A 14,546-nucleotide genomic window follows, 5' to 3' on the forward strand; every position below is an offset into this window, starting at 1 on the left:
AGACACTTAGCAAATACTCTTAAAGCAAAAATATCCTGCATTTGGTGTATACATCCCCTATGTGAACCAGGTTAATACAGCTGAAGCTCTATGCTCACAGACTACAAAGAAACCTGTGTGACGTCTGGTCCTGCAGACGTGTTATTCCACTGACTCTGGCTTACTTTTTGCTAGCCTACGACTGATCACTGTTGAAGCGTCTGTCATCAGAGCTGGTTAGTATTATTCACACACTGCAAGTTATATACACTAAATGGCCACGTTATTAAAGACACCCATCTAGTAGCACGTTGGACCTCTTTTGGTCTTCAGAATGTTATGGAATAGATTCCACTAGGTGTTGAAATTGTTCTCCAGGAATATTTGCCCATACGGACAGAATAACTACTTGCAGTTGCCACTAAAGTGTCCTTCTGCCATAGGGTAAAAAGCTGCCATGAAGGGATGAACTTGGTTGGCCATCCACTGGTATCAGAGGACCAACAGTGCAACTGCATGGTGCAACTGAAATCTGGATTTCTCTGACCAGACAGAAGGAGAGAGGGCAAGGGGAACACCCACTGAGCTCTGAAATTGAAGCTTTACATGCAGGCAAATCAAAGAAAACTAAATTTGAATATTCAAGCAATGAAGGAAATTAGCTTACAACATAGTTAATTTTAAAGGGGTATTCCGATCACAGACATGTATGGCATAACCACAAGATATGAAATAAATAGAACCGATAAAAACAAGGGGACATATACAAAAACACCGAAAAAGGCCATACTTACAAATGGACACAGCCAGGTCAGAAACGCTGATGAAGGAGTGAGCAGGTGCTTTAAATAATAATAGCCACTCCCACTAGTCTTGAGGGGAGTGGTGTGTGTGGTGCATGGGATGTGTAGTAAGAAATAATAAATTAATAGTGTGTGTGCAAGTGTAATACTATAAGTGAAATATAGGGGGCAGTAATGAGTGAAGTGCCTCAATAGAAATGGATAATGGGGTGCAAGTGTGTGAAACATGGAGGGATAGTGTGTACGTCATGAGGCACAACGTGTATAGCCAGGTAGAAGCCTCCTTCATCAGCGTTTCTGACCTGGCTGTGTCCATTTGTAAGTATGGCCTTTTTCTGTGTTTTTTTAAGATATGAAATAAATGTCTGATAGATGCAGGACCCACCTCTATATTCATGGTGTTGGGGCACGATTTTTCTCCACATAAGTGGACATCCCAGACGTGGGACCTGCATCTATCAGACATTTATGGCATATCGTGTCAATATGCCATAAATGTCTGTGATAAATGTCTGTGATGGGAAAACCGTTTAAGCCTCTCCAGGTACAGACAGGTACAGTACATACCCCTTAAGCAACAGTTATATTAACAGAACTGACTAAAACAAATATAAGGATACCAGCAGGGGAATACAGTTCAAAAGGAGGGGGATATGATTACACTTCTTATGTAACACAATTCAACTGCAAATAAATAAGCCATTATGAGAAAGGTACATGCAAGAAAATGTACCTTTAGGCAGAATCCATAGTCTGTCGGTGCTCCATACATCTTCCTTGCAGAAAGTAACACATATATGTTACTCTGGCTCAAATCACTGAAGAACTGCAGGTGCCTGGGGTCCTAGACAGAAAGAAATAATTTTATGATCTAAATTAAGTGTGTGCTGCTTCTTATTTTTATTTCTAAATTATGGTATAAAACAGGGATTTCTTGTATGTTTTTAACTGCAGGGATTGTACGGCTCTTCAGCTTTAGCTGGCACAAACGTTCAGCGGAGACCTGGTATATGTGGCAGTGTGCTACAGAGAGGATCCCTTAAAATAAATTGGTCATAGGCTGTCACAGTGTTGATACACCCCAGATATCAACTACAATTCGAGGGGGGAGGCAGCAGGTGTTCAATTCCCCTGCAGCACCTCCACAGGTGAAATTAAGCATTACACAATTCCCTTTGAAATCAATGGTCTGAACATGTGCAAATGTTTGTCTCCTAAATAATACAGTAACATGATAAAAACCAAACTTTGCCAGGTAAGGAGAAGTATGTTTTAAAGGGACAGTTTCCACCTGGAGCACAAATCTCTTTCTGTAAGAACTAATTTATAGATTAGCACTGATAAATTTACTGTATGGCTTTAAAAAGTTTCAGTTAAAAACAAATCCTACCCATAACAGCTCTTTTGCTGTATATAATTTTATGATTTTGTGCTGTTTGGTGCTTATAATTTTCTATATTCTACAAATTTTAGTAATACTTAGAGAAAAACAGATTGCTTTACCTTATTCACCAGGTTTACTGATTCGCAATTTCACCAGTTCACAGAATATATTGGAAGAATGGATTTATCTATTATTCTCTTACATTTGTCAAGAGCAAATATGATTTGTTTGTCTCTTCTGGTAAATTCTAAATTAATAATGAAGACTATTAAAATGAATAGAAAATAGACCCTTTGAACAATGAACCTTAAAGTGAAACTCCACCTTTTATCATTAGGTCTAACATTCTGTGCTGATTAATTTCTTAGTATGTTATTATAGCATTCGGAGCTCCATTTTTCGTATACTGAGCGCCAAGGCTCCTGCATAGACTTTGATTGAAGCTGTACAATTCTGGTTGCCTACAGTCACCACTAGAGGGAGCCTAGAAGAGTTCTGTTTTATCATTGAATTCAATGTAATATGTATGCAGTAAGCTCCCTCTAGAGGGAGCCATAACAAGCATGTAGCAACAATATCTGATTATGTTTTGCGTGATCTACCCAAGAAATTTAATATTTAATAGTGTAACAATTTCTTTAAAGGGGATCTGTCACCTCTCCTGACATGTCTATTTTTTTTGTAAATACTTGTGTTCCACATTAAATAACAATTCTGGAGAATCTTTTCTTATAACTTTGTTTTATTCCTCTAGAAATGTATGAATAAATTGACAACTGGGTGTTACCATTGCAGAGGTGTGTCCCTACACAGTCTGAGACTGTCATCACTGATTGGACAGTGTGAAAGTGTGTATGAACACACCCCAAAACTGGTAACACCCAGTTTTCAACTTATTCATACATTTCTAGTACGAATAACAGAGGATATCACACAAAGTTATAAGAAAAGGTGCTCCAGAATTGTTATTTCAGTTTGATTGTGAGTATTTTAATAAAACAGACATGTCAGGAGAGGTGACAGGTCATCTTTAATGCTAAAATGTGCCCAAATATACATTTTTGGCATCATCTTAGCACAACATGGCACTTTTTTGTGTAGTTAGGATGAAAAAATTCTGAAAAAAAACCGAAGGCAAATTCCACAATTCCCAGATAATCAGCATATACCTTACATACACACAAGTTTAGGTAGACATACAGAAGCTATGTAATAATATACATAATTCATATAGTATGCATATCTCTATGTCAGTAAATAAATGGATTATTAGTTGAAATAACGGAGTTTTCTGAATGCACGTTGTGAACTTCCATCAGTCATGAAGAAACAATGCTGGCTGGCTCCTGCATAACCCTGACTCCATGGATTATTAAACAGGCAATAAGCATTGTATTCTGCCAAGTTTGGATGGTAATAGGGCAAAACATCCCTTGCAGTATTATGTATTCATGTTAAAGTTTTACTAATAAAGTTTGTGGTCATGTTTTACTCAACTTTTACCCTCTCAGGCAAAGACAGCAAACAAAAGATCAAAATGTTGCTTCTAATCTGTGTAGCGTCTGGAAACTACCAGTATGTACATAGTTATGGGAATAAAAATGTACATTTAGGAAATTATAACTTTAATGCCAAATTCAAGATTAAAAAAAATGTTGGAAGTAGAGGAGATACTTGATCTGGACCTGAAAACAAACAAAATGTAGTAAAAATGCCGAAAAAACGCCGAAAAAACCAACCAATATGTCTGACCTTCTGCAAAGAGGAACGGACTGAAATCTCACAACAATCTAAAAGATTAATTGCAAATGATGGGATTTATTTGCTACTAAAGTCAATGTAATCAGTGGCTTAGTTTAAGGTCATCCACACACAGCAGATTTGCTGCGAATCTGCGGTGCAGCAACTTACAGGACATTACAAGTGCATTGGTCTATCAAAACCCCATCCACGTGAACCAGGAAAATTTAGCACAGAATTTAGAGCACGCTTATTCACTTGCATAAAGACACCCATGGCAATGCAGCAAAATCTGCAACAAAACCCACATGTAATATGTCGCATCAGAACCCAGCCTAGGGCTATGTTCCCGGAATAGGATTTGCCATAGGCAAATCTAACACGTATTTACTGCAGGATCTGCAGCAGAAATCCGAGGCTTATTTCTGAATTTTCTGCCACGGATTGGTGCACGCATTAGCCCTATTCAATGTGCCTAATCTCCGTATTGAATTCTGCCCACTTTTCCATGCAGAATACATCGGAAATCCGCATGGAAATTTTCGGTAGTGGAGCTCAAACTGGAGCTGAGCGAAGAACAGCGACCACCTGGCTTGACGAGGATTCAGCCGTTGAGCCGTCTGAAGATAGGTGATGTACTTGTGGTCCGTGAAGACCAGGATTGGATGAGCTGCGCCCTCTAGTAGGTGTCTCCACTCCTGCAGGGCCAGCTTGATGGCCAGTAACCACCGATCCCCAATCGAGTAGTTGCGCTCTGCGGGAGAAAAAAGCTTAGAGTAGTAGCCACATACCACAGTCTTGCCTTTGGAACCTCTCTGGAACAGAAGTGCGCCAGCACCAACAAAGGAGGCGTCCACCTCCAACGAAAACTGTAGGGACACATCAGGATGATGAAGAATTGAGGCTGACGTGAAGGCCTTCTTTAAGATCTTGAACGTGGCCTCTGCTTCTGGAGTCCACACCTTGGAATTCATGCCCTTTTTGGTGAGGGTAGAGATGGGAGCAGTCAATGAGGAGAAGTTGGGAATGAACAGCCGGTAGAAGTTGGCGAGTCCCAGGAAGCACTGTATGGCCCTTAAGCCTTGAGGGCGTTGCCATTCCAGGACAGCCTTTACCTTCTCAGGTTCCATTTTGAGGCTCTGATCGGAGATTATATAGCCCAGGAAGGGTAGGGACTTTATTTCAAACACGCACTTCTCCAGCTTGGCATATAGGTGATTCTCCCTTAATCAAAGCAAAACTTGGCTGACATGTCTCTAATGAGTTACTGGATCTGGGGAAAAAATCAAAATGTCATCGAGATACACCACAACACAGACATAGAGGCGGTCACGGAAAATGTCATTGACGAATTTTTGAAAAACCGTGGGGGCGTTACACAGGCCGAAGGGCATAACCAGGTATTCATAGTGCCCATCACGTGTATTAAATGCAGTCTTCCACTCGTCACCCTGACGAATCCGGATTAGATTGTATGCTCCCCGCAGGTCTAGTTTGGAAAAAAAATTTGCCCCTCGTATGCGATCAAACAGTTAAGAGATTAAAGGCAATGGGTATCTGTTCTTTACCATGATCTGGTTGAGACCCGGGTAGTCAATGCAGGGTCGAAGGGATCCGTCTTTCTTTTTCACAAAGAAAAACCTGACACAGGCCAGGGATGAGGATTTACGTATGAAGCCCCTCTCTAGATTCTCCTTAATATAGGCAGACATTGACTGGGTTTTAGGTAAGGAGAGAGGGTATACTCTACCGCGAGGAGGGGACGAATCAGGAACCAAGTTAATAGGACAATCATACGCTTGATGTGGTGGCAACGTCTCTGATTCCTTCTTGTCGAAGACATTTGAGGACTGAGAGTAGCAAGAGTGCAACCCTGCCAATGACTGATCCGGAGGAGGCTGATGCGGATGGATATGCCCCAGACAGTGGTTAAGGCACTTGGGACACCACTGGAGAAACGCTCCGGAGTTCCAATACAGGACTGGGGTGTGTAGACGGAGCCAAGCCAAACCCATCAGCACTGGGTTGATGGCCTTGGGTAGAACAAACAGGGAGATGAGATCCGAATGAAGGGCTCCCACTTGAAGCCTCAGCAGTTTGGTTACAAACAATATTGGGTTGGGCAGCGGCAGTCCATCTACTGAGGCAGCGATCAACGGCTTCTCCAGAAGGGTAGTGGGCAAGTGAAGATCCACAAGGTCTTTGCGTATAAAATTGGCTGCAGAGCCAGAGTCTAGATACGCTTTTTTTGCCGGACATTATCATCACGGGAATGGACAATTTAGATGAACGTCTTTCTTTATCCAAGGTTGTCTCTCCTACCAACCCTAGGCTTTGGGGCTTTTGGGGACACAGACGCACAAGATGGCCTCTGAGGCCACATATATATAGGTGAGTCTGCGTTGTCTCTCCTGTTTAGATAGCGTAAACTGGTCCATCCACACAGACTCTTTAGGAGGGTCGCCATCTGAGGACAGATGGGGTTGCTGCAAAGTTGGGAATGGACTAGGGAGACCTCCCTCCCGACGAGCTTCTTGGAGCCGTTCTCGGATCTTTATATCAATCCGGGTAGCCAGAAGGATGAGGTCATCCAGGGTAGACGGCAGATCTCAAGCAGGCAGCTCGTTCTTAATCTTAGAAGACAGCCCCTGCCAGAATGTAGCCGCCAGGGCCTCATTGTTCCACAACAGACCCCCGCCAGGGTGCAGAAGTGGATGGCATACTCACCCACGGAGGTGTCTCCTTGGCGTAGGTTCAGCAAGGAGGCGACTGGAGACGAGACTCGTCCAGGCTCCTCAACCACTGTGCAAAATGTCCGGAGGAACACCTGGAAGTCACGGGTCTCTGGTCTTTGTTTCTCCCAGATAGGATTCACCCATGCAAGGGCCCTGCCAGTGAGGAGAGAGATGATGAAAGCAAGCCTTGCACCATCAGACAAGAATGCCCTTGCATACAGGCTAAAGTGGATCTAGCATTGGTTCAAAAATCCACGACAGGTCTCTGCATCTCCATCATAGCGATCAGGAAGTGGCAAAGAAAATTGGGGATTAACACTGCCAGGAGGTGTAGTCAGAGGATCAACACTGCCAGGAGGTGTAGTGGGAGGAACGGCAGCTCGCACCTCCTGCTGACGTGCGAGAATGTTCAAGGCCTGAAGGCATTGGTCCTGTCGAGACCGAATGTCTATCATATCCATTGGCATCTCCTGTGACGTCATCTTGGTCTTGGATCGGCCAGCGGGGTCCATGGTCTGAGCGTAATGTTATGGCGTGGGGTGTGGACCCACTGGGCCGTACCCCGTAGCGGGATAGCAGCTGGCCAAACAGGTACAATGCAATGTCTATAGTACAGAAAGGGTACCTGAGGCAATGTAGACAGTAGCAGTGGATTCAGGCTAAGATGAGGCTCCAACAGTAGACGAATACCCGGCGGGGTGCGACACAATAGATGCAGCGGAGGGCACAACACGACTTCCACTCTTGAATGCACAGGCGCACGGTAGCACGGGATACAGGGTACAGGCAGGAACAGGTAACTCTGGGAACTGGAAAACACTAGGAGACCATCTGCAATGACAAACTAAAGGCAACACAACAACGCTCAGGCAAGGATCAAGAGGGTAGAGCCCCTTTTATAGTCCAGCATAATTCTGGGCTAATTGCAGATATTCTGCAACTAGCCCTTTAAGGCCGTGCACGCGCGGGCGCGCACGCGTGCCCTGCGGGAGACAGTGTCCGGACCAGAAAGTGTGTGCCGGCGTCTCTCAGGAGGGAGATGCCGCCGGGAATTCACTCGTCTATGTCCGCGGCCGTCAGAGTGGAAGTCAGGACGACGGTCCGCAGCCATACACGTTACTCACAGGGAGGTGTTCTGCCGACAACGATAATATTTTCGGCTGCGTTTGCTCGTTCGTTGTCTGATTGTTGCCCTTTACACAGGGCAATGATCGGGAACGAGCGGTCTCTGAACTCTCGTTTGCCCGATAATTGGTAAAAGGGCCTTTAGGTTTTGCAATGTTTGCACATTGAGATAACTCAGTGGTTTAACCTGCAGTTACCACACATCATGATATCACATTGAGATGTACCAAATAAATAAGCTCTGTTTCAAAATATGTCCAGATGTACAGTATATGGACACCATGAGCTTGTTTAACATCTAATTCAAAAACCATAGGTGTTAACAGGCAGGTGGGCCCCTTTTGCCGTTATAACAGGCATCACTCCTCTGGGAAGGCTTCATACAACATTTTTGTTGGAATTTATGCCCATTCAGCCAAAAGAACATTTGTTGGGTCAGGCAGTGATGTTGGTGTCTGTGCTGAAAAAATTATAGAACCTGTCCTATTCTTGTCTGTAATTACTGCAACGACTCTCCCATAGTCTATGGGAGCTTCCGTAAATACGGACGGCTACAAATGTGCATCCGTATACCATGCATATTTACGGAAGCATTGCTATGCAACATGCTGATGACATCATTTGCATCCACACTTTTCTTTTTACGGATCCGTATATATGGATGGAATATGGATGCAATATGGACCGTATTTACGGGCAGTATTTCGGGATAGATAAAAATATGGTCGTGTGCATAGGGCCTTAGAAACGTCCACATACTTTTGTCCATACAGTGTACATCAGTGTCACTCAATGACCCATAAGATTCATAACTTTGGTGTAAGGTCTTTTGGCATTATACCAGAAACACGACTGCACAATGATCGGGAACAAGCGGTCTCTGAACTCTCGTTTGCCCGATAATTGGTAAAAGGGCCTTTAGGTTTTGCAATGTTTGCACATTGAGATAACTCAGTGGTTTAACCTGCAGTTACCACACATCATGATATCACATTGAGATGTACCAAATAAATAAGCTCTGCTTCAAAATATGTCCAGATGTACAGTATATGGACACCATGAGCTTGTTTGACATCTAATTCCAAAACCATAGGTGTTAACAGGCAGGTGGGCCCCTTTTGCAGTTATAACAGGCATCACTCCTCTGGGAAGGCTTCATACAACATTTTTGTTGGAATTTATGCCCATTCAGCCAAAAGAACATTTGTTGGGTCAGGCAGTGATGTTGGACGAGAAGATCTGGCTCACTATTAGGCCGGATTTACACGAGCGTGTGCGTTTTGCGCGTGCAAAAAATGCTGCGTTCTGCGTGCGCAAAAGGTACTTAACAGCTCCGTGTGTCAGCCGCGTATGATGCGTGGCTGCGCCATTTTTATGCGCCATCATTAAGACACTGTTTGTATGTTTGTAAACAGAAAAGCACGTGGTGCTTTTCTTTTTTCATTCATAGATTTTACTGCTGTTGCGCGAATCACGCGCGTCACACGGAAGTGCTTCCGTGTGCTGCGCGTGATTTCCACACACCGATTGACTTCAATGGGTGCGTGATGTGCGAACAACGCACAAATATCGGACATGTCGTGAGTTTTACGCAGCGGACACACGCTGCGTAAAACTCACGGACAGTCTGCACGACCCCATAGACTAAGATAGGTCTGTGCGAGGCACGTGAAAATCAGGCGCGTTGCACGGACGTAAATAACGTTCGTCTGAATAAGCCCTAAACCTTCCAATTCACCCCAAAAGTGTTTAATGGAGTTAAGGTCAGGGATCTGTACACTCGTGTTTCTCCACACCAAACTCTTCACACCATGTCTATATGGACCTCACATTGTGCATAGGGGTTCATCATGCTGGAACAGGAAAGGGTCTCCCCAAACTGTTACCACAAAATTGGAATTGTGTAAAATGTCATTGTATACTGTAGCATTAAAGAGATATCCCGGACAAAACTAAACTTTTCCATGTGACCATTATGGTATTCCATGTGTCACCTGTTATTTATCTCTATATATCAGACTGGGTGTAACATCCGTGGTCGCTGACCACGAATTCCTCCCATCCTGCCGACGCCTTTTTTTACAGAGATGCCAGCACATGCGGCCGTCCTGTTCCGCAGTGACCACTATGTGCACGCACGAGCTCAGTCCAGCCTTAAAGAGCCAGAGTGCACACATGTGTGAGATTGAGCTAATTGCTCCCAGATCACCCTGGACTATAAGAAGGGCCCAGCCCCTTCCTTCCTTGCCTGAGCGTTGTTTGTAACTACCCGTGTCTGTCTTTGCAAATGGTCCCTTGAGTGTTTTCCAGTTCCAGTGTTCCCATTCCTGCTACCTGTATCCTGTATCCCGTGCTACCGTGTTCCTGTGCTGTGCAGTGTTGGAGTCGTGTTGTGTCGCCTACTACACCCGCTGTGTTTCATCGCACCTGTTGTCTGCCTGCTGCCAGAGTTCCATCCGAGCCTAAACCATCGCTACTGTCTGAATTGCTACAGGTACCTTTATCCGAACTATAGACATTGACTTTGTACCCTGTTTGGCCAGCTGCTATACCGCTACGGTGGTAAGGCCCAGTGGGTCCACACCCCCATTGTGACACTGGGATAGTTGCTAAGCAGCAGTGTGAATCAGGCTTGGTGACACACTTTCTCTACTTGAGTCTACGGGGGTCTATTTGTCACCATCACAGGCTTCAGCGGTTCCTGGACCACACTAGTTTTGCACAGGGTGGGACAGAAACTTCTATCATCAGCTACTACTAATACTTAGACAGGTTCCTGTCCCACAGGTATAATGTAGAAGAATATAGTGCAGCCTCCCTGTCTGTATACTTATGATTTCTCAGCTTGTTTAGGAGAATAGAGAGAAGGTTAATCACAGTGTCCCCCAGCATGCAGAAATGGTATCGTCTTTAGCTGGTCATGTGATGGTGTGCTGAAGCATCATAGGATTGATAGCAAAGCAGAGAGGAAGAGAAAGCTGGGGAAATCTAAGAATCAAGATAGAAGCTTTTTCTAAGCACAGACAAGGCAGCCGTTCAAAAAGTAAGTACAGTATACATAAAATAAGTGTAGAGTGTGGTATATAGTCAGGTGGGGAATGCAGACATCTAAAGTTGGGTTTCCACGGTAGGTCTTCTTTAACTAAAAATAAGGGACCCTTCACTGAAAATAAGGGACCTAGCCGCAACCCTCAACTGAATTTTACAGTAGCCACTATGCATTCCGGTAGGTAGCGTTCATCTGGCATGCCTCCAGAGTACAGTGATGACATGCCTTATACCCCTCCAACCAATGATTTGCATTGTGCATGGTGATTTTAGGTTGTGTGCAGCTGCCTGATCATGGAAACCCATTTCATGTCACTTCCAGATGCAGTTTAAATCTCTGTAGTGAGTGATACAACAGAGGATAGGCGAGTTTTACAAACCATGCATTTCAACTTGCAGGAACCCCACTCTGTGAGTTTGTGTGGTTTACCTTTTTTCAGCTGTACTGTTATTACTTCTAGATGCTTCCACTTTACAATAATAGCACTTACAGTTGACCGAGGCAGATTTAGCAAATTAGAAATTTCACGAATTGACTAGTGGAAAAGGTGTCATCCTGTAACAGTGCCACCTTTAAAGTCACTGAGCTCTTCAGTACAACCCTAACTACTATCAATATTTGTTTATGGAAATTGCATGGCTTTGTGCTTGATTTTATGTGTAGCTGAAACAACTGAACTCAATAATTAGGCTCCATGTACACGACCGTATTTTTCATCAGTAATTACGTTCCGTAATTACGGACAGTAATTACGGTCCCATTCATTTCTATTGGCCACGGACACCTTTCAGTATTTTTACTGATGGGTGTCTGTGCTGAAAAAATTATAGAACCTGTCCTATTCTTGTCCGTAATAACGGCAATGACTCCCCCATAGTCTATGGGAGCTTCTGTAAATACGGACGGCTACAAATGTGCATCCGTATACCATGCATATTTACGGAAGCATTGCTATGCAACATGCTGATGACATCATTTGCATCCACCCTCTTCTTTTTACGGATCCGTATATATGGATGGAATATGGATGCAATATGGACCGTATTTACGGGCAGTATTTCGGGCAAGATGAAAATATGGTCGTGTGCATAGGGCCTTAGAAACGGTGTCCACATACTTTTGTCCATACAGTGTACATCAGTGTCACCCAATGACCCATAAGATTCATAACTTTGGTGTAAGGTCTTTTGGCATTATACCAGAAACACGACTGCACAATGATGGGAGTCACAGGTCACACATTAGAGAATGCAGAAGGATGTGTATATGATCCAGGCAGTGCCCCTTCATATATTAGTCCAGATCATTATATAACCGCTAGGAGTGCAGTTAATTCATTTAAAAAAAAACACGTTTAGGTTTCTATTGTCAGTCCCTGCTTTACCTTAGATGTTCCTTTTGTGGAAAAGTATAGTCCAGAGCGTCGTAGTACAAAAAACTGTTTCTTCCATGACTTCTTCCCTTTCTCGGACATATACAAGTAGCTGTGGACTTCAGGGTATGTGGTTGTACTAAGAAACATCTAGATAAAGAAGAGCAATATACATTATAATAAAACATATACAGTACATATCCACCAACTATACTCAGCCAACAACTCAAGTGTTTTACAATGCAGTAAATAGAAGCAGCTCCTTGCAGGGAATATTAGGGTTGCAACGCAGAAATAGGAATCAACTCACATACCAGGTAACATAATGGAATCAATCTGTTTGTTGTATACCCCTGGGCTGGCACACCATACCTGTAAGGCTACATTCAAGGGCAAGGATAGCATTTTTAAAGATGGGTTTCCAAGCGCCTTGGTGTCCACAGTGGAGATGGCAAAATTGTGCAGGGGTTAATATAGGAGGTTTTTAGCAGAAAAAATGTACTTATAATTTAATTCTGTTTAATTTAAATAGGTGCAAAATGTCAGAGCTCTCCTATCCTGAAAGGAATCTCTAAATGCCCTGCTTCCCCTCACACACCTCAAGAGTTACATGGCAAAATTCTGTTTACCTGCAGCTACCACTAGGGGGTGCTCACTGCATAAGGATTTATACAGCTCCCACTGATATCTACAATAAATCCAGATACAGTAAGCTCCCCCTAGTGGAGGCAGACAGAAATGTATCATCAATTTCTCATAAAGGGCTGAAAGGGGAGTTTGCAGGTAGTGGGCAACACATGGAGGTAACCAAGTAAAACAGTATTTTAGGATTAAGGTTAGCTTAACTCCATGCTGTGATATGAAAAATGCCGTTCTCTAGCTTATGTAACTTTTTTGCTGTACAATTTACTTTATTGCAGTACAATAGTATAAGGGTATTTTCCCACAATGTGTGATATTTTTTCAAAAAATGCAATTTGACTGCACCATGTGAATAGACACTAATAATAGCTCTGCTATTGCAGGTGGAAATGGATAAAAAGGAATAGCAGTGTGCACATAGCCTAAAACTACCTATTATGTATTCATGGGAGATCAATACTCACCTTTAATGTGTCCAAAGACTTGGCTGTACCGTTAACTTCATTGGAATAAGACAGCATTAAATCTGGAAAATAGTCCTATTAACATGAAATCATTAAATTCAAATACAGTAATGTTTTAACAAGTATATGTAGATCTACATTTTTATTATATATTTTTATTTTAAAAAGGAGGATAGATAGATAGATAGATAGATAGATGGATGGATGGATGGATGGATGGATGGATGGATGGATGGATGGATGGATGGATGGATGGATGGATGGATGGATAGATAGATAGATAGATAGATAGATAGATAGATAGATAGATAGATAGATAGATAGATAGATAGATAGATAGATATGCTCCGGAATTGTCATTTTATGGGGAATACAAGTATTTACTAAAACAGACATGTCAGGAGAGATGGCAGCTCCTTTTTTAACCATATATAAATGATATCACAGTACATCTATTGTAAAGGACCAGCCAGGCCACATAGTTGGTTTCCACTGACGGATTTCCTTCTTCTCATCTCTCTCCAGATTTGCAGTACTGTGTAGATAATATTTTTTTCACATTTTTCCAGCTATTTCATTTAATAAATTTGAAGTGGATTTCCTTTGAGACCGCACCAATTTTTTTTTAGCACTTTCCAAATTTGGTAAGAGTTTTTTGCTCAAATTTGGTGCAAGTAATTATTTGCAACATATTTTGTTGCATTTTACACCAAAACTGCTTCGTTAATGTGGGCCAATATTTTAATATTTGTTCCCTCAATATGTTTTTGGAATAGTGTTAAAATACCTGATCCTTTGCTCCGTCTAGCCTCATCTTTAACATTGCTATACCACATTTTCTTGAATAATAACCTTTTTTCTTGTCCTTGGAGGCGCTGGTAATTGGGCATCATGCTATACTCTTAATATAGAACTACTTTTGTACGAATCAGGTCACCTTTGCAGTAGAAACATTATTAGAGGCAAAATCTTCCAGTGTTAAAAAATCAAAAAGGTGCAAATGTGACAAATGAAAACATATCATGATCTCTGCTTGACTCACATGTGAATGTAATAGGTACAAGTAATACAGAAAATAGCAGAAAATGCATATGAACTTATAGGGAAAATGGAGCGATACCATTCTTTTCCTTGTAGTAAGTAAATCCCCGTTCTGGTCCATAAACCTTAAATTATATAGGATGAGATGACCAGGAATCAATAGCACTAAGATATAAAACTAGATAAATGGAGACGTTCACTCAGCAGTTTGC

At 42.5% G+C, this 14,546-nt stretch overlaps 1 protein-coding gene across 3 annotated transcripts in view; it reads right to left on the reverse strand.

The window, feature by feature from the left end:
• The window catches only part of GRB14 (growth factor receptor bound protein 14), a 55,695-nt gene that overhangs the window by 18,096 nt on the left and 23,053 nt on the right, over window positions 1-14,546 (reverse strand). For all 3 annotated transcript variants that reach the window (XM_075829375.1, XM_075829374.1, XM_075829373.1), the window contains exons 4-6: window positions 13,294-13,368; window positions 12,200-12,337; window positions 1,516-1,626 (exon numbers count right to left, since the gene is read on the reverse strand). In XM_075829375.1, coding sequence (XP_075685490.1) covers window positions 1,516-1,626; window positions 12,200-12,337; window positions 13,294-13,368 — 324 coding nt within the window. The remainder of the gene's footprint in view (window positions 1-1,515; window positions 1,627-12,199; window positions 12,338-13,293; window positions 13,369-14,546) is intronic.

The sequence above is a fragment of the Rhinoderma darwinii genome, chromosome 6 (genome assembly GCF_050947455.1).
Source record: "Rhinoderma darwinii isolate aRhiDar2 chromosome 6, aRhiDar2.hap1, whole genome shotgun sequence".
NCBI classification, from domain to species: domain Eukaryota; kingdom Metazoa; phylum Chordata; class Amphibia; order Anura; family Rhinodermatidae; genus Rhinoderma; species Rhinoderma darwinii.